Source organism: Pogoniulus pusillus, chromosome 26, assembly GCF_015220805.1.
Source record: "Pogoniulus pusillus isolate bPogPus1 chromosome 26, bPogPus1.pri, whole genome shotgun sequence".
In the NCBI taxonomy this organism is placed as follows: Eukaryota; Metazoa; Chordata; class Aves; order Piciformes; family Lybiidae; genus Pogoniulus; species Pogoniulus pusillus.
Genome location: NC_087289.1, coordinates 6,981,379 through 7,005,120, shown reverse-complemented (window position 1 = coordinate 7,005,120; position 23,742 = coordinate 6,981,379). Strand labels below are relative to the sequence as shown.

The following is a 23,742-nucleotide window of genomic DNA, read 5'->3' as shown; positions in this document are numbered from 1 at the left end:
GCCCTGAGTCCAATGCCTTAGCTGCTCCTACAATAAACCTCCTATTCAGCCTTCCCCAGAAACCCACTCATCTGTTTTCTAAGGTTGCTACTTTTAGCTTCTCAGAATTCATTACTGCCAAGCTTGACAAGTTCAATTTTGGGATGATCTATCAAAATAATTTAATTGACAACATACTGCAAAGCTGGTTCAAAAGGAACATGAGAAATAACTGTAAGTTCTGACTGCTGGTGAACCTGTGTCTTCTGACTGCCAAAGATAAACTTGTCCGGTCTGTGTTGCACTGATTCAGATTCTGTATTTTGGATATCTGCCAAATTCTGGTTTTGCACACTGCAAAACCCACTTAAATCTGGAGATATCCAATAGTTTTCTGAAAAGAAAAGGTTAAATGCTCATCCACTTAAGTCACTTTCAGTTCAGTTTTTCAGTTCAAGTTTGAAACCTAAGCTTTTAAACACACATATGTGTAATTTAAAGATCCTGTCGTCATCTGTGTGTATAATTGTTTCACCTGGTATTTGGGATGGTAACTGCCACATTTGGAGGAACATTTAAGTTAAATGTTTAACTGAGAAGTGGGGTGTGGGCTTGGGGATGGGTTTTTTGAGTAACTCCGAGTTATGCCTTCAAAGGAACTTTAATGTAAGAGCTTTGTTTATATAATAGTGAGCATGGAGTGCTTGTGGTTCAGCTAATGGAAAAATAAGATAAACCCAAGGGCTTGTACCTGAGTAGAACTTGGTATACGATCTTATATTCTCTTGCTTGCACCTGGTATGCCAACTAAGCCACTGCAGTTGTTCAGCCTTTGCTTTCATGTGAAACAGGGGCAGAAGTAGTGAATGCACCTTGTTTAGTTTGCTTTTAATTTTGTTTCAAAACAACCAACTCCGCTGGCAGTTTCTAAAGATGATGCAGCTGCTGGAGTGGAACATACTGCCCTAACCTTATCTGAACCTTGAGTCTAACTGAGCCCTTACTTTCACAGCACTGTTCACAGCTAACTTAGCCAGTGAAGGTGTGAGGGGAAAAAAGCTAAATTTTACTCTGGTGTTTGGAAGCAAATATTGCACATGGTGATATGTCCATGGAGTTATTTGATTATGTGGTATGAGTAGCTTTTCAACTTGCTAGATCACTTCAGTTTGGGAGTGGGATAGAAGTAAGATAGGTAAAATAGCCAAACCTAAACCAGCACTTCCCTTGCACTATGAGCTTGACAGGCTTTTTAGCCTGCTGGCTTCTCAAGTGACATGCTGGTCATTTTGCACCAGCCATTTGCTATGTTTAGCTCAGTCACTAATTAATGGGAAATTGAACAGCGGTGAGAGAGTGTGGAAGTGACCAAAGGAAATGGACGTGTGTGGGTGAGGTGTGGTAAAAGAGGTAAGAGGATTGAAGATCAACCTAGATGAGAGTGGGGTTGGAGTTGTGGTGGTGGGAATTGATAGGTGATGTAGGACAGGGTTGCATAGGAAACTGGATTTTACAAGTCCTACAGAATACAGGATTAATTTTTAAGTGCTGGTATGTCTGTTTCTTTTTAGACCTCTTGGGCCTGAAAGTCTCTTACTTCGTGGAGCAAGATTAAAAAACACTAAAGAAATATTTGGTTTGTAGACATCTGAATATTTAAAGAGCATTCTTAAACCATTCTGATGAACTGTGGTTTAATTCTACTTGCACTCAAGAAATTGTAATAATCGTGCTGGCTGTAACCTAAGGGGATATGATTATAGATGAAAGCAGTGATATTATGCTGAAGAATCTCTAAGGATATAAAGTTCTAGCTCTGTTCTGTGAAAATATTTAAAGTGGTTTCATAAAGGAATAAGTTAACTTCAATGGGTAAATGACTGTTTTTACTGTTACCCATTATTCAGGATTTTCTCCTGAGATTTACCAATCTGATTTCCATAAAATACATATTGAAGAGCAGTACAGTCATAATAATGAACAGCATTTTAGTAGGTGTTAAAATTACTTCAGTACTACTCTTTTACCATAGCAGAGTATTGAAAATACTTTCACCATTGTTCTGGAGTAAACACAGAAGTGATATCTCCTCTTGATTTTAGCCAGCGTCTCTTAAAATGAAAAATTCTACAAATGCAAAAAAATACAGTATAATTTTTTCCTCCCCCTCCCCTTCCTTCCCAGGTGTTGCAGTGTATACAGGTATGGAGACAAAGATGGCATTAAATTACAAGAGTAAATCTCAGAAACGGTCAGCAGTAGAAAAGTATGTTCATTTTCTACTATCTTTCTTATTTGTAGAGTTTTGACTTAGTTTTTCCTCTGACTTAAAAACCCTGATGGTCTCATCACTGGGTTGTAAGCAAGGGAAAATGTGTATTTGCTTTGCCTTCACTAAGAAGATATAAATATAAAATCTGTTTCTTGATATTTCATCTTTTATTGATTCTTTCAGTAGTGTGCAAAGCTGAAATACCCAAGCTTTAAAAGATGTAAAGCAGAAAAGCTTACTTTGGGAGGTTTGGTTTTGAGATGTGGAAATCATTTAATGACAAGTGAAATTCTGCTTGAGCCAGGTGCTCAGAGATAGTTTTCACAACAGTCCCAGCTTCTGCTGGTTTCTGCATCCTTTACTGTAAAACTGCATCATGTCTTTAAAGAGGATGGATTGAAATGGAATCATAAGCACTTAGAACTCTTTCTCCTGAATCATAATATTTGGTATAATGGAAAATAGCTTTGTTTTTATATAAAGGATATAGCTGATCCTGATAGGTTTTTTGCAGTGAATCTTGCTTCTAGCACATGTTGTAGGGGTACTTCTAAAAAATCTTTGCTTGTGGCTTACAGGATAGGTGCTATTGTGATAGAGATTTATATGTAGAAGCTCATGAATAGTTAGAAAAGTAGAAGTTGTTCTGATATGGTGCCTTTGTTCTAGTGACTAAAAACCTGAGACAGGCTCCTGGTGTTCTTTTGCAAACATAGGATTGGTTGTTCTATAGCCAGACAGACAAAGAATCCTAGAGTTAACAAGGAAAGTTCAGCCATCAAAGCAAGAAGGGCAAAGATGGTGTGGCTAGGATTACAAAACATAGAGACAAGTTTGACTATATCCTGGTATAGCATGGCCTGGATTAAACAATCATTGCACATTGTTGTGCCCTTCTAACCACAGAGAAAGATGCAGCCTTTTATTTCTTAGGGGGGGTTTGTGCTGCCTTCACAACCTTGGTAAATACATGGGGAAGAGAAGAATAGGTCGGTCCCCAGAATCTTGGACAGCAGATGTGGCACAAGCCAGATATCAGAGTATTCTTCACTTTAACCTAAGTCTTCATTTTGCTGTATGTAAAGTACCTATTAGTCAGATGTAGGATGTATTTGACTTCTGCTGCCTACTTGTCACATAGAAACTTTATACCCATAACACAGCATCCATTAAAAAAAAATCCAATAAGTATTTGAGTGATTAATTTAAGCCCAGTGTGCTAAAAGAGAGAATAGAGTTGCATTACTTTTTTTTCCCTTTTTGCTTCTGTAGGTCCATGAATTCCTTTTTGATTATTTATCTGATAATCCTCCTCTTTGAAGCCATTCTGAGCACTATTTTGAAGTATGCATGGCAAGCTGAAGAAAAATGGGATGAGCCTTGGTATAATGGAAAAACAGAGCATGAAAGAAACAGCAGTAAGGTAATATAGTTCTGCCTGGTTACCTGTCTGGGGAATCTTCAACTGCTATATGTTGAATGGGATATTTATCATGTCTCTAATCTTGGAAACAGGTGTAACTACCACACCAACCACTTGCAGATCTCTGTGCTCTTGTCTCAGAATTTTTGAGAGAGTTAGTCCTATGTAGCCTCGCCCTTGTGTAGAAACAACTTACCTCTGGTACTAGTTGGACTTTTTCCATCCTCTGTGCAAAGACCAAGCCTTTTGAAGATGTTTGGGGTTGTTAGGACATTTTTCTTACGTTCTGTGTTCTTACTGCAGTTCTTAGGCTTTTGGGTGTCTTTTGTCATCCCTTAAATGAAAGGAGGAGAAGGGGAGCTTGTTCTTCTGCACATTCCATTGCAGTGATTTCACAGTTCAGGCATTTTGGATGTTCTGTGATGCTGAGATTGTACAGACAATTTTGTAAGGCTGCAGTTTTGCTCAGGCTCCTCCTGTTTACCTTCTAGGTTTTCTGTAGAGGTTGGAGGGACACTCTGAATTGCTCCTGAAATCTGCAGTTCTGAGAAGTGTCCTTTTTCAATCATGTTGTGTTTGTCTTGTTGAATTTTTGATTTCTATACGAGTCTGCCTTCTACCAAAACAATTCAGGAGCTGACTGAAAGTGATGCTAAGAAGTAGAGAGGATTTTTGAAAAGACAGAGGAACTGGAAATCCAGTTTCCACATGTAGTGTCAGATGCTTAACACCCACGCCCTCCCCACCTCCCAGAGAGTTGAAAATTGAATACGCTCACTAGGTGCCATGTGTGCAGGAAGGTCCGAATCCAGGTCAGGAGAGTTCTGTTCTGCTTCACAAATAGAGTGAAATTTACACTTAGTACATGGAGATTTGGGAGTAAAACCAGAAGTAATTTGAGAATGTCTTCAGTTGAAGAGAATCAACAATTTACTGACTTACCAGTAGAATGTGCAGCTTTCTCAGAAGGTTGTCATACAAAGTGTTTTGTTGTGCTTTAACTGGAGAAAAAACATCTTTAACTCAAGTCTCTGTTTTGTTTAATAATATTAGTTGATGTTATCACTGCAGTTCAAAAACTTTTAGGCAAGATTATTTTAAAATGCACTGCAAAATGTCACTGTTTAAGAGCACTGAATTAATTTTAAAGTTTTCAAATTGTTTGGTGACTTAGCTTTAGTGTTTGCACCTACTTAATGCACTTTCCACTGTTTGACGTGGTCAGCTAAATAAATTCTTGGCTCCTCCTAATTTGAAGTAGCTGCTATGTAAGTTAGACCAGTCTATAGAGCCCTTTCAGTTCCAAATAGAACCAGGTTAAGTGTTTACTCAGTCTTTCCCTTCCTTGACCTTTGCCTTCAGGAGCATACAGAGCCATCTGTTTCTGCAGTGACGCTCTCTTTCTCTCGTGTCTTTACTTTTCTCCTTCCTTTGTTTACTTCCACAATCTGCTTTTGGGTTTCTCAGTATGCTGACATCCTTACTTGGAGTGCTTTCTCTGTGCATTAGTCTTATGTTGTGCAGAATGTTATTTAATAGGCAGTGCTTGAAGGAACTCACCTTAGTAATTGTCACTTCTTTGTATGTTTTCTTAGATGAATTGGATAGGGCTGGGTGATAGGTTGGACTGGATGATCTTGGAGGTCTCTTCCAACCTGATGGATTGATTCTCCGAATTACTTTTCTCAGTTTTCAACTGGCTTTTCTGAGTTTGTAAGATTTCTTGAGGCACTGAACTTCCTGAGTTTTTGTCAGACACCTCAATTATTGACACAGACTTTTAGTAAGTAATTACAGCAACTCTTCCTAATTGGGAAGAACAGGCATTATAGAGCTTTGCAAACTGTTGACTGATTTCATACACTTCATTCTTCAAAATATCCTTCTACACAGCTTCTGGTAGAGTTGGAAGAGATATCCCAGTTTTTCTCACCTCTGGTCTCCCTTGCTCAGTATTCAGGTGTTGGTAGAAGTCTTCCCAAAGTACAGTGTCGATACAGGGTTTGTTGTGCAAATGGAGACTTAGAAGATACTGTAACATGGCACTTCAGAGTTTGTCAAAACTGTCATACCTAATAAAGAGGATTTTCTATCCTCTCGAGTAGCTGCTTATCTGAAATGTATGTGCCAAATGGTGCCTCTGAAGCAGTCTGTGCCTTGAAATCCACGTGGTCTTTCTTGTCCTATAGTTTGGATCACTGACCTCACTGAGGAATGCTAGTAGATACGAAGCCTCTTGTCACTCTGTTGTCCTAAACCAGGACAAAGTACTTGCAGGTTGCTCTGACAACATGGAATGTCAGTTGTTTGCCTTCACCATTTGTGGTTCCTTAGAAACAGGTATGAATGGTGCTGCTTGATGAAGTGAGGAACAGGTTAGCTTTTTCCAACCTAACTTTTCCAAGAGACTAGTTTGAAACCAGAATCACTACAGCTTAATACCAATTGGCAGTTGAAAGGACAAAAATGAATGAACTTGAGAACTGAAACATCCAGCCATAGCTTAAGGTAGTGTTTTTGCATCACTCTGGAGGTGCATTAGTGGGGCACTTGGGAAATGCCTGCATTGCCACCTTTTGTGGTTTTTCTTTTGTATGGAGGTGGGACTTGGTCTCCCCTGGCTCTGTCAGTTTGTCCTTTTCCATGTCTATTGATTGAAACACCGAAGTAACTGTGTTCCACTGATCCCTGCACTAATCTTCACATTTTCTCTTCTTTTTTCTCTTGTAGATTCTGAGATTTATTTCAGATTTTCTTGCTTTTCTGGTACTTTACAATTTTATCATACCTATTTCACTTTATGTGACTGTTGAGATGCAGAAATTTCTTGGTTCTTTTTTTATTGGCTGGGATCTTGACCTCTATCACAAGGAAACAAACCAGAGAGCGCAAGTAAATACTTCAGACCTCAATGAGGAGCTGGGGCAGGTAGAGTAAAAGATATATACTTTGTTCTTCCACTGAGGTTTTTTTGGGGTTTTGTTTGGGGTTTTTTTTAATCTTTTCACTCTTTTATTTCATTTTCTAAGTTAAAATTCATTACTACAAGCTGCTTATTGATTGTGCTTTTATTTCTGAGTAATTCTAAAATAAAGTGTGTAAGTATCTGATGACACAAAATTGTTGCATGATCAAATAAAGATGTGTGATGGTTTGGGTGTTCCCCACCCCCCCACTCTTTAGACATCACCCAGACTAGACTCAGCCAGCTCTGGAAATATGAATGAAGCTTATATTTACAGCTAGCACAATATATAAGCAGATATTTACAGTATATACAGTTATAGACAGAAATATACAAGGTAAAAGGTAATACAGAAACACAACAGCCCTCCCAGAATCTGGAGTCCCCAGGAGGGGCTCCTCTCAACCGCCCCTTCACCTTCCCCCTGCCCCTCTAAACCTTGCCTCAGTCCCAAGGAAGAATAGAGGTTCAGCCAGAGGGTTATGAAGCAAAGTGGATTAGTCCAAAAATGGAGGGTGAGGTTTGAGAGTAAGATGCAGCCCAGCCAGCAGCCCGAATGAGAGTGATGCCAAGTGTGTTATCTGTGTTTTGACTTATGTTTTTATACATCTCAGCAAGCCTATGAGTGAAGTAGCCATCACCATTTTTTTGTTTCCACAGCCTGTAATCTAGTTCTTCTCACCAAAACATTCTAGCTAGCTTCAAACTAGCACAAGGTGTCTAAGAGTGTGTGTTTGTTGGTTGGTTGTTTTTTTCCTTCTGACAAATGCATGTAACTCCAAGCCTGTTTTTTTGCTTTGTTTTATGAAAGGTAGAGTATGTGTTTACAGACAAAACCGGTACATTGACTGAAAATGAGATGCAGTTTCGGGAGTGTTCCATTAATGGCATAAAGTACCAAGAGGTCAATGGTAAACTAACTCCAGAGGGTTTTTCTGAAGATTCTCCAGATGGAAATAGACATGGTTTGGTAAGACCTTTTTCCTTCCCCACCTGCCCTTAAGTATCTTAGATAGAAAATGTTTTACATCAGAGAAATAATCTTCTAGTATTAGTATTAAAGAAAAATTACAATCAGAATTTCTGAGTAGCTTGAAACTAATAAATGTTGTTTTTCAGTAGCACTTAATAAAGATGTTGAGATATGATTGATGTGGAGTGTTTGACAGATTTTTAAATCCTGTTTTTTTACTAAGTATGTTCAAACTTGGATTGAAATGCAAATGTCACAAATAAAGGTTTTTCTTTATTACAGATGAAAGAGGAAGAACTCTTCTTGAAAGCAGTTTGTCTTTGTCATACGGTGCAGATCAATGCAGATCAAACAGATGGTGCTGATGGCCCCTGGTATGCCAATGGAATAGCACCCCAGTTAGAATATTATGCTTCTTCTCCAGATGAGAAAGCTTTAGTTGAAGCTGCAAGCCGGTGAGTTGCACTGCCAAAACTGTCTAATGTAGACATTGCTTGCTAGGGCAGGCAACTTCCAGTAAAAGTAGTTTTAAGAATGACTCAGAAAGATGGTAAAGCTGAGGGCCTGGCACTGTCAGTTTGCTGTGAAAACTTCCTTCCCTCTCTCCCTCTTGCCTTCTCTCCCATCAACAGCATTATGTCTCAAGTGATTAAATCTGTGTTTTCTTTTCCTCCTAGGGTTGGAGTAGTATTTACTGGAATTAGTGGGGACAGTATGGAAGTAAAAAGTCTTGGAAAACCAGAGAGGTATTCATTCTTCCTTGTTTCTTTTGAAGGACAAAGCAGTAATGAAGATTGATACCAAGTAATCGTCTGTATTCATAAGCAAACCTTGCTTTTTACACAGCATACCCTTTTTAGTGCGTTTCTTTTAATGTCTTCAAGACAGCTTGAATCTTATTCCTTACTTACTGAAACTGAGATGCAACAATTGTGTGAGTTACTCTGTGCAGATGTGTATCATTTTGCATCATTGTCCATTCCTCAAAGAGTTGGGAAACTGGATTGCATATTCAGCTCTTAGAGTTTGTGCTCTCAGGTCTAGCAGCACCCACAATCCGTCTCATGTATGCATAATCTAATAATCCCAGAATGAACACAAATATTATCAATAAATGTATATCTGTGCTATGTCATAGCACCTCTTATACATTTGATCTATGTCATTTAGTTGGCAATACCTTAGAAAAGGTATCTCAAAAGATAGGCAGTTAGCAAGGAACATAATTCTTAGTTGTTTACAAATGTGAGAAATGAAATGTAGTTTTCAAAGTTCCACTTGAAGTAGTGATAGAAAGATAAAGGAATAGGTAGGAGCTGATTCTCATCTCCAAATGTAAACTTAACATTCAGGAAATGATTTCTACATATAGAGGAAACTTTCTGTTCTTACAAAATGGAATTAAATGCACACAAAGTTATGGAAAGCAATCCATTGCACAACCTCTGATAACAGTTATTGTTGCCTGAGAGTGGTAGCATTACTTTTAGAGTTTCTATATAAAAACCAACACTTTGAGGAAAGCTTTGTGGTGTAGGAGTAATTGTCTTTGGAAACTTATTTCTAGAAATGACTTCTCCTTTTTCCCTCTTCTGTTAAACTACAAAATGCAGGTATAAATTGCTTCATGTTTTGGAGTTTGATCCAAATCGCAGACGAATGAGTGTCATTGTAGAGAGTCCCTCAGGTAAGTGATGGAAGCTAACAAGCCGCAGCTGAGAGCTTCTGAAGTTGTATGCATTCTTAACTGCTGTTCTATTTGACTTTTTAGGGGAAAAGCTTTTGTTCACAAAGGGAGCAGAATCCTCCATTCTTCCTCGTAGTAACAGTGGAGAAATAGACAAAACAAGGATACATGTGGATGAATTTGCTTTGGTAAGCATATATGCTTAGAATCACAGAATAGAATCATAGAACCAACCAGGCTGGAAGGGACCTCCAAATCATCCAGTCCAACCTGTCACCCAGCCCTAGCCAATTAACTAGGCCATGTGCCTCATCCAGTCTTTTCTTGAACACCTCCAGAGACAGCAACTCCACCACCTCCCTGGGCAGCCAATTCATTGGAAGAAAATTGTTCTGGTACAAATTTTGTGATTAGAAGTGAACAAATTGCAGGTGACATCTTCTCGTGAGATTGGAATTATGTCTGCTCTGAATGTAGTCTTTTATTTTCTCACAGAAAGGACTGAGAACTTTGTGCATAGCCTACAGAAGATTCACACCTGAGGAGTATCAAGAAATTGGGAAACGTCTTCATGAGGCCAGGACTGCCTTACAGCAACGGGAGGAAAGATTAGCAGATGTATTCAACTTCATAGAAAGGGATCTGGAGTTGCTTGGGGCTACAGGAGTAGAAGACAAGTATGTGTGGAATTTCTGCTAACTACACTCAAAACCACAATGAGCTTAGAATTTATAACTGAAATATTATATGTGCCGTGGAAAAACTTCCTGCCACAGCCAGAAGTTCTGTCTTGTTCTTGTTCAGTATGTTTACCATTGTTTGGATTGAGGGGCATTCAAAACACAAGCTGTGCCAGCTAATTTTGGCTTAACAATGACACACATTGTGCTTCATCAGGAGAGATTTAATGTGAAATGGAATAATTGCAGTCACTACTTAGGGTAGTGGCTAACTCGTTGGGAAAACTAGCACACATTGCTGCTTTGCAAAGCATTGTTTGTGTGATGTCTGTTCTGTAAGTCAGAGAGTATTTTGCATGCTGGGGAGCACAGATGAACCATTTAGAAGCTTTACATGCACCACTGTAGATAGTAGTTGCTGTGAGCTGTTTTAAAGTTTCTCAAATGCATCAATGATGCCTAAATTAAATGCATATTACATTTTTTTGATCGCTTTAGCGGGATTGAAGTTCAGTTTTTTGTTTCATCAAGGCCATTGTTTTAATTGCTGGTAAAATAATGTCATCTGACAGACTGATTCTCTGAAAACACACATAACATTGGACATGGAGTCCTAAATTATCATGATGGTGGGGTTCACAGGATGATAGGGGTTGGAAGGGACCCAAGGAGATCATCAAGAACCTGCCAGCCAGAGCAGGACAATACTATCTAACACAGATCACAGAGGAACACATCCAGACAGGCCTTGAAAGTGTGATCTCTTTTTTGTAGTCTGTTTGGTTATTTAAGACCTTTTTTTGTTTCTAGACTGCAGGAAAAAGTCCAAGAAACTATAGAAGCACTCAGGTTGGCTGGTATCAAAGTGTGGGTACTCACCGGAGATAAGCACGAAACAGCTGTTAGCGTCAGTTTATCATGTGGACACTTTCACAGAACCATGAACATCCTTGAGCTTGTGCAACACAAGTCAGACAGCACATGTGCAGAACAACTGAGGCAGCTAGCCAAGAGGTAAAATACCTGAGACCTCATTATCTCAGGGGTGATCTTTCTTTTCTTTTCAAATGTCCTGCTGATCTTTTTGATCTGTGTGCCAAATTCATGAAGCTGCCTTGTAAAAAGCATTAATATAAGAGAGAGATAAAATACAAGAGACTTGCAGAAGCAGTCTGTCTATGAGGCTAACGTCTTCATTTATTGCATAGGCAAGTGTATAGTTCATCACTAAATGATGAATACAAAGCCAACTGTTCTATCCCTGAATAGAATCAAGGAAGACCACGTTATCCAGCATGGCTTGGTTGTGGATGGGACCAGCCTTTCTCTCGCACTCAGGGAACATGAAAAACTGTTCATGGAAGTTTGCAAAAACTGCTCTGCAGTGTTGTGCTGTCGCATGGCACCCCTTCAGAAAGCCAAGGTAAGTGAGAATATAACCAGCTTTGTCATTTGGTTTTGTCATGCTTTGAGGAGGCAAGGATTTCTGGGATTGCTTGCTTTGTTTGCCTGACCTCATGCTGACCTGTCAATCCTTGTTAAATTCAGTTGATCTGGAGTTGCTCAGAAGTTTCTACATGGGTTAGTAAAATTTTGCAAGTGTGTGGAGGAGAGAGTCAAAACACTGCCACTGTGCAAGAAAAAAAGCTAATTTTTATTCAGCCTCTTGGGTGTTCTGTAAGGAGCTCTCCTGGTCACCTGCATGCTTTTTTCAGTGTCTGTACATCACTTCTCCAAACCATCACTTCTGAAAACCATTTTTTTAACTCCAGGGGAAATAAAAATGTGCATCTCTAAAGATTTTAACAATGGTCTGGTTTTACACCTAGTCAAAAAGAGAAGGAAATAAACCCATCTTTTGAACTTCCAAGTGCTGGAAAACCCTTATGTGAAGTACTAAGTGTGCAAAAGAGGGCAGGCTGTTTTGCTTTGCATGAGTGACTTGTGATGTCACTCTTCATGCTTGTAGCCAGACTTTCACCTTGCTATAAAACTGTTCACCTGTGAATAAAACTTGATACAGTATTAGTTTCAATAAAATGTTAAAAGAAGGTTGTTTCTAACTAATAGAGAAAAACAATTTTTTGGATGTGTCCACTTGATGTACAGTTTTAACTGAAATTTTTTGCCATCCCCTCTCTTTAAAATGTACCTATTTTATTTAATTTGATTTATGATGTGCTTTTTGTACTGCCAAATTTGGCAGATAGCAGCCAGTAATGCTTTGCTTAATTTGTATCCAGGCTAGTTGATAATCTCCTTTTATTTCCTGCATTTTCTCATGAAGAACAGCAAAGCCTAATTTTGATGGCAGTGACTCTTTAATTTGAAACACTGAAGTAAAGAAAAGCTTGAGCCAAGTGCCATTAACATGGGAGGGAAGGAAGTGTATGGCAGTTTAGTCTGGCCTTGCATTTGATTTTCTCCTCTAGGCATCCTTTCTGTGACACTTATTCCAAGGTTAACTGGTGTCATGCTATTTTCTGCCTCTTTGCTGTTAATTTTAATGCTTCTTAATATGTGTCTAGCAGTCTCACTGCTTCTTTTTGTGTATTTTATGTCTTGGGAGCCTTTTTTAAACATCTTTCATGTCAGCCATTCAGAGCTGCTGCTGACTTCTCTTGTTAAAATTTGCCAGAGGATTTGTCTTGACCTTTTCACATAGATGTTTGTCTGTCTAAGTTACCGCCGTCTTCATGAGGACTGATCTGGGTGATGTACTGCAGCCTTGTTTCCTCTTTAAGGCTTCTTGTTAAAATCTAATGCTAAATGTACTTGGAAGTAATTACCCTTTAGGAATGGGAAACCTCCAAACTTGAATGTGAACACCTGCAATTAGGGAATATATCCCCATAATCAGGTGAATTTCTCTGAACCATGGGCTGCATTTAATCACCGTTGTGTTTCTCGTGTGAATTACTGCTCGTATGAAGCAATGCACTGACACTGCCAGCTAGAACTCAGTTATTTGAATGCAGTAATTGTGTCAAATACTTAATGATGGATTTGCTTTATTCATGTGTCCACTTTGGGTTTTCTAGAACTTCAGGGAGGGAAATGCAATGTTTCTTCCTAAATAATTATATGTTGTTTTCAGAAAGCCTTTTGGATCTGCATTCACACCTTTACCTCTGCAGCTCAGAGCTTCTGCTTTTAGTTAGAGCTGTCTGAGAGGTTAATGAATTACTAATTCTCCTTAACCAAAAGTCTTGTCTAACCAATTCCTCTGTACTAGGATATTTTGAATGCTTAAAGATCTCTTTCCTATCTGTCAAGAGCTGGATATCACTGCTTTTTTGAGGATTTCAGAGCATTGTATCTAAACAAAATTTCCCCCTCTATCATATCTTCTTTTGTGACTTTTCCAACTGAGAATACCCCTTGGTGATAATGAAATTGCTTGAAAAAGAAACTGTTACCTTTAATAACAGCATATAGTGATCTCTGAGCTAATACATTGGTTTTTGGGATTGCTGTTTAATCATAGAATGGTTTAGGTTGGAAAGGATCTCAAAGATCATCTAGTTCTAACCCCCCGCCATTGGCAGGGACACCTTCCACTAGAACAGGTTGCCTGGGGCCTCATCCAGCCTGGCCTTGAACACCTCCAGAGAGAGAGCAGCCACAAGCTCCCTGGGCAACCTGTACCAATGTCTCACCACCCTCACTGTAAAGAACTTCTTCCTAATACCTTGTTTAAATCTCCCCTCTGCTAGTTTAAACCCATTACTCCTTGTCCTGTCACTATAAGACCTTGTAAATAGCCCCTCCCTAGCCCTCCTGTAGGCCCCATTCAGATACTGGAAGGCCACTATAAGGTCTTCTTGAAGCCTTCTCTTCTCCAGGCTGAAGAGCCCCAGCTCTCAAAGCCTATCCTTATAGCAGAGCTGCTCCAGCCCTCTGATCATCTTCATGGTCCTCCTCTGGACTCACTCCAACAGTTCCATGTCGTTCTTGTGCTGAGGGCTCCAGAACTGCACACAGAACTCCAGGTGGGGTCTGATGAGAGCAGAGTAAGGGGAGAGAATCCTTTGCCCTGCTGGCCACGCTGCTCTTGATGCAGCCCAGGACACAGCTGGCTGGCAGGGCTGTGCGCTCACACTGGCTAGTTCCAGCAATTGAAAACAGGAAGAATCTGCACATGCTTAGTAAAGGGCATTAAGTCTGCATTACTGCCCAAGTAAGTTTTTAGTTCTAATTTGCATTTGATTATTCTGTGTGGAAGGACCAATTTAGGAGTTGCAAAAGATCATCTAAATAAAACCAGGCAAATAAGCTCAAAGCAGGCATATTTAAAGGAGGCTTGTGGCCCAAAGCAAGCAGCTTTTCTAAAGGAACAATGAATTTGCTCATGTGGTATGCCAGAAATGTTTTTCACTTGAGCGTGCACATCCATAAAGCACACTAATTTACACTTGCAAGCAGGTAACTAAGATGCTTGGGACTCAGTGGCATGGTTTGTAGGCAGACTGTATGTCTAATCTGAACAGTATTACCTTTTTTTCCTTTTCAGGTAGTGCGACTGTTAAAAACATCTCCAGAGAAACCTATAACATTAGCAATTGGTGATGGTGCTAATGATGTGAGCATGATACAAGAAGCACACGTTGGCATAGGTAAATTTCTTTTCTCAGAAGAAATAAAGGCAAAGGAGATGCAGATTTTGCTAGAGGATTGAGCTCTGTGGTAAAGGGTTGGACTTGATGATCTGTGAGGTCTCTTCCAACCCTGATGATACTGTGATACTGTGATTAAATCATGAGTAGTACTGATAAACACCCGAACTTCTAAAAGTTTTGCACCTGTGTTGCATGTCTTTGTTGTGTTTTTTTTTTGGGGGGGTTGTTTTTTAAACATTATAAAAATTAAAGTTAAAACCTGCTTTCTGTTTTGTGTCCCAAATGTTACAGGAATCATGGGCAAGGAAGGAAGACAAGCTGTAAGGAACAGTGACTATGCAATAGCACGGTTTAAATTCCTCTCCAAGTTGCTTTTTGTTCATGGACACTTTTACTATATTAGAATAGCAACCCTTGTACAGTACTTTTTTTATAAGGTAAGTCTTCAAAGAGTGCCAGTGAAGTTCACATTAAAATAGGTAACTTCTTCCCAGCAAGAAATGCACTGCAGATCTTAGTTTCTTTGTTTGAAAGAAGTTAAATATCTTGATTCAAAACCTACTCCATTATGTTCTTTTTAATAGATATTAAAACCAAATGCAGCAGCTTAACTGTGAAATTTAGTCCAGAGAAGGGCAACAAAGCTGGTTAAAGGCCTGGAACACAAACCCTATAAGGAGAGGCTGAGGGAGCTGGGGTTGTTTAGCCTGCAGAAGAGGAGGCTCAGGGGTGACCTCATTGCCATCTACAACTACCTGAAGGGAGGCTGTAGCCAGGTGGGGATGGGTCTCTTCTCCCAGACAACCAGCAACAAGGGGACACAGTCTCAAGTTGTGCTGGAGGAGGTATAGGCTGGATGTTAGGAGGAAGTTCTTGCCAGAGAGAGTGATTGGCATTGGAATGGGCTGCCCAGGGAGGTGGTGGAGTCACTGTCCCTGGAGGCGTTCAAGAAAAGAGTGGATGAGGCACTTAGTGCCATGGTCTGGTTGACTGGACAGGGCTGGGTGCTAGGTTGGACTGGATGCTCTTGTAGGTCTCTTCCAACCTGGTTGATTCTATGGTTCTATGATTAGTACTTCCACTTAGAAATAGATGTTAAATGCCAAAATGAGTGTGCCTAGGCTGAGAGCAAACGTTTTTGCTCTCTGAACACAGTATTACTAGCACAAAGTTGAATCCATGTTGCAGCAAGTTGTAGAAGTATAACATTTTGTGTTTGTTATTTTTAATATGAGCCAAATTAATTCACCTTTTTCTTAAAAGAAAAATGGAGCATAGGAAATGGTTGAGGGAGGGAGGGGCCTGCAGAAAGAGTGTGAGGAGAGAGCATGTTCTTTACCAGCAGGCTGACCTTAAGAAAACAGTGTGTCAAGGATGAGAGCTGGGCCAGCCATTAAACAAGTGACGAAAGCTCCCCACCAACCCCTCTCTCTTCCTAAAGGGAGAGAGATTTGTGTAATGGAAATGAATTTCATTATTTTCATTAGATTTGGTTTTAAATACATACAAAACCAATATTGAACCTAACCTTTCTGGTAGCAGTTACTCACCGTCACCACTGATGCTGTAACAGAAGTTCCCAGGCAGGACTCAGGGGCAGATGGGAACTGAACTAGATTTTGGAACTCATGGATCAGGATCAAAGCCAGAACAGACAACTGAAGAGCTTAGCTCTCATAATTCCTCAGCTCACATACCAAATACGATGTAGATGGAATGGAATACCTTCTAGGTCAGTTTAGGGCCACCTATCCTGTCTACTTCTCCCTGCAGGTGTGGCCTTTTACATCCCTAAAGTGGCACACAAGTGTTGCAGTGACCTTGATCTGCAGACCAATCCTTGGTGCTAACTATGAACATTGAGCATTACCACTGCTAGGAGACACTGTCCATCAAAATAGGCCATTAACTTCGAGCAGTGCATCTGGTTAGAAGAGACTGAGCTCAAAAGTCAAATCCCTGAACGGAATTTGTTCTGTTCTAAGTCAAACCAGAATGCAGTTGCAGCCTCAATCTTGAGAATTCTGAGGTGAAATGCTGCAAGAAAAGTAAGCACCAGGGTCTGAGTTATATCTGGGCACTCATCAGGAAGCTATGGGAATGGAGCAGCAGCTAAGAGGAGTGGAAGCATGGGCCAGAGACCTCAATCCAAAGTTGGGTGTTAAATGCTAAAATGTCTGGGATTTGTATTGTTTTTTTCACTTGAGTGAATCAGAAGTCAATGTTCACTATAGCACTTGAAGCTTATCTGACGTCTAGCATTGGCCACCAAGACTTTTTTTGTCTTCTATTGTTTGCTTCCATTTAAAGATGCTCTTAGGTTTTACTTTTTGTCTGCTCCCATGCAGAAATCTGACAATAGCAGGTCACAGGCTTTCTTCAGTGAGAGGCAGGAACTCTTTTGCAAATAAAGTCCTGAAAAGAACCTGAGTGGAAAATGGATGGATTTCTCTCATTTAACACTCCAAGTACTTCTGTAATGAGATCTGTTCATCAGACACATTTAATGAGAATTTTCATGTCTGTCCCAAAGGACAAACAAAATACACTTTACCAAGTGCAGTGCTGAAATGCTTTGTGCTCTCTGTTTATTCTTACTACCTTGTCAGAGTCAGTAATTTCTTTGAGGGTTGTCAGTTGTGCTCTGAGGGTTAACTGTTTCCTTCACTTCTTTTTTTTTCAGAATGTGTGCTTTATTACACCACAGTTTTTATATCAGTTCTTCTGTTTGTTTTCACAACAAGTAAGTATTCGATGCCTTCCTAAATGCATATGAAACATTCAGGGTAAATAACTGACAAAAATGGTAAAGAACTCTGGGCTAAAGGCTCTGGAGACACTTAGAGTGGCCTTCCAGTACCTGAAGGGCCTACAATAAGGTCAGGAAGGGAGTTTTTACAAGGGCTTGTTATGATAGGACAAGAGGAATGGATTGCAGCTTCAGGAGGGCAGATTTAGACTAGATAGGAGAAAGAAACTCTTTATGGTATGGGTGGCAAGACACTGGAACAGGTTGCCCAGGGAGGTTGTGGATGCCACCTCCTTGGAGGTGTTCAAGAACACATTGGATGAGGCCTTGAGCAAGATAGTCTAGTGGAGGGCGTGCCTGCCCATGGCAGGGGCGTTGGAACCAGATGATCTAATTTGAGGTCCCTTCCAACCCAACGCATTCTATGGATCTATGAACTACCCAGGAGCAGTGCAGATGTTGCACTTGATACATGCCCTGCTTCATTTTCTGTATTGGATAGCTCCATGTTGCTAGCTGGGTATATGAGGAGGATAGCTCCTTAATAACTAGCAAATTCAAAATGCCTTTGCTGCTGCTATTGGCACACAAAGAAATTTATTTCTCTGCAAGACTCAAAATGCTTTTTGTTTCCATTTTCAGACGCTCTATGACAGTGTATACCTGACTTTGTACAATATTTGTTTCACTTCCTTGCCTGTCCTCATCTACAGTCTTTTTGAACAGCATGTGCATCCGCATGTACTGCAGAGCAAACCTGTGCTCTATCGGTATGTATCACTGACCTGCAGCCATGCTGCCATGTCCTTTGACACCTCTGGCACCTGCAGTAGCACCTTGCTACTGTACATTCCTGCAGTGTTTTTCTCTCTGCCATTTCTGCAGTTGGTAGTAACTCTTGATGAGAAGGAAGTGCAGCTCTCTAGTGTTGATCCTAGAAATAAATATGGGTATTTAAAGAGAAACAATGTCCCAGGTTGAGACAATAGGGTTATTTTTTTTTTCCGGGGACTAGAAGATTGTTATTCAATGCCATAATTCTGCTATCTTGTTATAAGCTCACAACAAGGTCAGTTCTCTCTCCTTTTCTTCTCCTCCGGCCCTGTGTGTGTGTGGGGGAGCCACTTTATTGGGAATAACGTGTAAGCAGTAGGCCTCTGTAGGTGGAGGCACTGGGGGGGGGGATTGGAACACTGGGGAGTGTAGATTCAGTTTTTGGGATGGGGAAAATGTCAGTGGGGTTTGCCATGGATGGGGAAATGGCTTTATAATGTCTAGCTCTGTATTTCTCTCTCTAAAAGTATAATCCTGTATTTTCTCTCCAATTCAGTTTGAGAGTTTAATTTCTGTCGGCTCTCTAAAAATGTCAGTCAGGTTAAGACTAGAAGAGGACTGAGCATGTGGTCAGCTTCCGTGGTTTGGGAGCTTTCTTTTCCGTTGCATGTAGGAGGTAAAAGTCACTCGTGCAAATGAAGAAATAGGGCACTGTGACTGGGGGAAGCATCATAAAAAATGCTTTACTAAGAAGGGAAGTGTTTTCCTCTAGTGTTAAATGTCTTGCACTGCAGACTGCTTATTTTATTAAAAACAAGGAAACATTTTTGTTCAAAAGAGATGTTTGTCTTAAAGGGCAACAAGGGACAAGTATCAAATCTGGCTTTTCCATCCTCTTGGAATTCCACCTCCAGGGATAAGATTTCTAGTTTGTGCTATTCCAAATTTGACTCATTAGAGACCCTTGCCATTGGTGATGCCTGTGTAAAGCAGAGGCAAATCATGAGGGTGCTCTCAGATGTTTTTTCCCTTTTTTTTCCATGATTTATGTTTATTGGGAGATATTTTTTATACATGTCAGCATTTGTTAAATGTATCTTGATGCAGTTGAAAGTTTTATTTAGTCAAAGCAGTAGCAGACATGTGAACAGCTGATGGCTTATGTAAAGACAATCCGAAATCCCAAATCTGTTTTATTTCTGCAGAGACATCAGTAAAAACGCCCATCTGGGCTATAAACCATTTCTTTACTGGACCATCTTGGGCTTTTTCCATGCATTTGTTTTCTTTTATGGCTCTTATCTTCTAATGGGAGAAGACACCTCTCTGCTGGGAAATGGCCAGGTACATCATAAGACTTATTCTGCCACTATAGTTTTTGTGGTTGGTTGGTTGGGGTTTTTTTTGGTGGGGTTTTTTGTTATTGTTTTTGTTTGTTTTAATCCTCTTGCAGAAGAAAAATCTTCAGATCTCTTATTTAATGAATCACATAATTACCAAAGATGCTTTGCCAATATTGCTGTGTGTGCTCAGAGTAACATTTCTTAGTCTGGAAACTGTAAGAGGTGTTGTGAGGAAGTGTATGTCCATAAAGAACATGTGTTTCAAGCCAGGACTTGTATTAGGATTGCTTAGATGTGGTTTTATTTTGGATACCATTTCTGTCAAAATCCTGTGTCACTACTTCAGTATAGGAGAATTTATTCATTCATTCAAAACTCATTATGAATGGGAATTAATTGCAGTGTCCAACAATGATTTCTCTTTATCATGAGTTACAAAATCAGGATTAAATCTGAAAGTTGCCAAAATTTTTAAAGCTTTTCCCTAAAATGTATTGTTTTGATTGCTTAGGATTTAAAAAACTTAAGTGGCATAAGATGCTTTTATTCAATAACTGCTGTTAAGACAATAATGAAATACTGATTTGACTGTTTTAGAGATCTCAAAACCATATACAGAAAAACTAATGCTTGGATAAAACCAGTGCAAGTTTTCTCCCTCATTTTCTCTGGTTCTGAGTTGGTCAGAGTGGTTTGGAGCAATTAGATACTGATTTTTCTCTTCTAGTACTGTTACATGTACCAGCTCAGAAATACATTTCCCTCTGTCATGCCATGCTTGTTGCTGACATGAAGTGGTTGCCAATTCTTGTGTAGTGCTTGTTGGAGTCGCAGGTTTTGGCACAAAGTGCCAACAGCATCATGCAGTATTCAGTGGTCAGCTGGTGATGGAGTGTAAGCATGAGCTCAGGAACTTTAGCCAGAGGAAGATTTTCCTTACAGTGATACACAGTGAGTAGAATTGTCTTGAGTGACTGAAATCAGAGCATGTGAGTGAGTGAGTGGTTAGCATTCCCACAGAGAGAAGAGCAATGGAGAGAACGGTGCAGCTAGGTGAGGTGCCTGTTTCACCATGACATCAAAACATGAAAGCCTCCAAATCGTTGTGTTTCTCTTACAACCAAGGTATGCTCTTACAACCAAGGTATGAGCTGTAAGAGTGTCCTCTGGTCATTTGTTGCATGCTCTGTGACTTTGGTGAAGGATCTTCAGTACTACTCTAAATGTAATTCCACACTGTGAAGCAGTGCATTTATGTGCATCTGTCTTACTTATCAAAGCTCCTCACTCAGTGAATGTCCACAAGGCAGAAACAGGCTTTTAAAAATACTTAGTGATGGATGTTTACTTTGAGGAAGGGATTGTATAGTACAAGTCTAGAACAGTATGGTAATGTAGACTTTGTGGAGGAGGTCCTTTCCATAGTTTCTTGTATAAACTAACCCCAAGGTTTTTTTACATATACTTAGTAAATGAGCATGCTGCAGATAAAGCTTTCAGGTTCCCTTTGGCTTCTCATGTTTTCTGTGATGTGACTTAAAAGGTCCTAGACATTATTAGGAATTACTCTTCATGTGTCTGTGTTCGCTAGATGATAATTATTGGAACTGATAGAATTGTGTGTTGCACTAAAATATCTGTGGTGCATAAAGTATGCTGCAAAGTTAGTATATGCCTGGAAAAGCTAAGGGTAAGAGCAATGTGTGTACTGCTGAAGTGCTTTTTTGTAATAAGTGCTCAACTGGGGTAGTGTTAGTGCAAGACCTCACATTTTAATTCCAATCTCTCAGTTTGGAGCAAGGCAGAATGGAAAGGATTGTAAATAACTTGTTAATGCTGGTGGTTTGTTAGGCTTACCTCAACACATTGTGCAACAACTTGACCTTTTAGTTCTTTTTTTCTCCCCCCCTTTTTCATGCTGTGCATGTCGTCAGATATTGAAACCTAACAGGCAAATGGTAAGAGTTTAGAAGAGGAGGAGATACAAAATATTGTATCTGTTACTTCACAGGATTAAAGGATGCAGCATCCATAGTGTCAATGTGTTCAAAAATAAAATGGTGGCAAGAACCTGTTCACGTTTTGCATTCTAACTCTGTGACCCTTGAGAGCAGTGCTAGCAAAGACACTTTCTTTCACAGGTCACTCAGGAGCAGTTAGTCTAATGTTATGGTAAGGTTATTACTGCAGCAGTTAACAGCAAGCATGTGGCTTGTTAAAGATGACTGTCAGTATGAAAAGTAAATAGAAGGCTTCAGAAGATGTCTTATAATGTACACTTATCATGGTCAGCAAATCCAGACTGATGGCTGCCTCAATTGTACACCTTGTGTGAAGATGAGAAACTCAGTAGTGAGGTCTATCACCAGGCCATTGGGATTTTCAATTATTTCCCTTTGTCAGAGCTCTGTAACAAGGACTACAACTGTGTGAACCCCGGTTCCATGCCTCTGCTCTACTAACAAATCAGCTCTAAAATGACTTTGCCTGTGTGCATGTGGTACCTTTCTCCTTGCTTGCTTAGTTTGCTACTGTTAAATACAGAGTGGAGGATTCCATCATCGTTCAGTGTCAGTGCCAAAAATAGCTACAAACCAGCAATTCCTTCAGTTTCAGCACCCAGGCTGCTTACAAGAGCAGAGCAGTTAGACCTGTTGTGGAGTGGCAGTGTGTGTTTGAGTAGCATGTGTGTAGATAGATTACAAACTCAGCAACTCTGCTTGGTTGTCAGAGCTGAGATTTTGTTGTTGTAGAACTTGTTCAGAGTTTTGATAGTGTAATTTACATAGCCAAGAGAATACAAAAGTGACCAGATAGAGCTTATTTGTAAATCTAAGCTTCGTTGTCTGTTTAGTAGCCTTGAAACAAAGTGTCTTTTCCTTTAGATTATTACTTGAACTATGCAATGGCACCATTATTTTTGAATTGTGAAATTGTGCTTGAGGTAAAAAGTGAACTTTCAGATGATGCTGCATGTTGAAAATTATCTGGAAATGTTTAAATTCAAAGTGTTTTTTGCACTTTTGTTAAAGTAAATACATTCTACTTGATATTTGCTTTCAATTGGATGCTTATACTTAATTGCTCAAATTGGTATCTTCATTTTCCTATCATTTTGTGTTCCTGTTCTGGGCTTTCTTCATGTTTCATGTAGGCTTTATAGCAATTTGTTTTAAATCAAGAAGAAAGATGACTTGTGGGTTGTGGATTTTGCTATTACATAAGCTGTATTTTTTTTTGTAGCAGTCTGTGTTGTATTCTTCTTGCTTCTTGACAATGATTAATTGTCACAAGCTTATGTCCACAGACTCGTTTCATTAGTGTAGCTGACTTGGGAAGGATCTAGCGTACTGTAAATGCTCTTAACAGATTTGCTTCTTTTTCTGCCATGATTTTTTGCCTTGCCATTGTCTTAGATGTTTGGGAACTGGACATTTGGTACTTTGGTCTTCACCGTTATGGTTATCACCGTTACAATGAAGGTATGGAACTATACTAATTAATCCTGTATTTGGACATGTAAGCAAGTACGAAAGAGAGTAATAATTTTAAATCAATCTTATACAGAAGTAGGATTCCAGATAAATGATTTTTATATTTAGTTCCAGTGGTGCTTGAAATGTTTATTTGCACTTCTGCAAGCTGCAATAACATTTAGTGTTTCAGCTGCAAGTTCCTAAGTATATTCAGACCAGTATTTGTAATTTTCTGTTGAAGCAGGAGTAAAAAAGAGGTTAATTGAAGTTATCTTTGTTTTAGATGGCACTAGAAACTCACTTCTGGACATGGATAAACCATTTTGTTACTTGGGGATCCATTGTATTTTATTTCATATTCTCCTTGTTTTATGGGGGAATTATCTGGTGAGTGATTGACTTTATTAACCTTTTCCCCCTCAATTCTTTCTATAGCACCTATGAAAAAAAAAAAGTAGAGTATTATTTCCTGCCATCTTGCTCTGAATTTTGTGACAGGCATCAGAAAATACTTTCTGAAACCTAAACTGGCCACTCACTTTTGGTGGTTCTTCTAGAACTTTGAGCAAAGCTGCTAAGCTGTCCTGTGCTGAAGGACAAATGTTGCTTGTCTCCAACAGCCTGTAACTGGAAAAGACAGTTCTGGTTTCAAGTAGGTGGGTGCTGGATAGGTAATTGTTTGCAACAGAAATGAAGATGCTGTGGTTTGAATCAGTAAAATGATGTTTAGCATATCTGGGGGTCTTGGAGGGATAGGATGGTGACTGATTTCCTGCAAGACAACTTGAAACTGAACCAGGAT

General features: G+C 39.6%; 1 protein-coding gene across 9 annotated transcripts in view; it reads left to right on the top strand.

Moving 5' to 3' along the window:
- The window catches only part of ATP11B (ATPase phospholipid transporting 11B (putative)), a 71,490-nt gene that overhangs the window by 27,412 nt on the left and 20,336 nt on the right, over positions 1–23,742 (top strand). For 7 of the 9 annotated variants that reach the window (XM_064165523.1, XM_064165521.1, XM_064165516.1 and 4 more), the window contains exons 9-28: positions 1,551–1,615; positions 2,164–2,245; positions 3,524–3,674; positions 6,405–6,602; positions 7,451–7,609; positions 7,895–8,067; positions 8,290–8,358; positions 9,226–9,299; positions 9,384–9,487; positions 9,795–9,976; positions 10,790–10,993; positions 11,249–11,402; positions 14,493–14,595; positions 14,890–15,035; positions 17,282–17,341; positions 17,990–18,117; positions 19,327–19,465; positions 21,399–21,422; positions 22,881–22,946; positions 23,224–23,327. In XM_064165523.1, the coding sequence (XP_064021593.1) occupies positions 1,551–1,615; positions 2,164–2,245; positions 3,524–3,674; positions 6,405–6,602; positions 7,451–7,609; positions 7,895–8,067; positions 8,290–8,358; positions 9,226–9,299; positions 9,384–9,487; positions 9,795–9,976; positions 10,790–10,993; positions 11,249–11,402; positions 14,493–14,595; positions 14,890–15,035; positions 17,282–17,341; positions 17,990–18,117; positions 19,327–19,465; positions 21,399–21,422; positions 22,881–22,946; positions 23,224–23,327 (2,385 nt within the window). The remainder of the gene's footprint in view (positions 1–1,550; positions 1,616–2,163; positions 2,246–3,523; positions 3,675–6,404; positions 6,603–7,450; positions 7,610–7,894; positions 8,068–8,289; positions 8,359–9,225; positions 9,300–9,383; positions 9,488–9,794; positions 9,977–10,789; positions 10,994–11,248; positions 11,403–14,492; positions 14,596–14,889; positions 15,036–17,281; positions 17,342–17,989; positions 18,118–19,326; positions 19,466–21,398; positions 21,423–22,880; positions 22,947–23,223; positions 23,328–23,742) is intronic. The other 2 variants (XM_064165519.1, XM_064165518.1) reach the window with 1 other exon arrangement.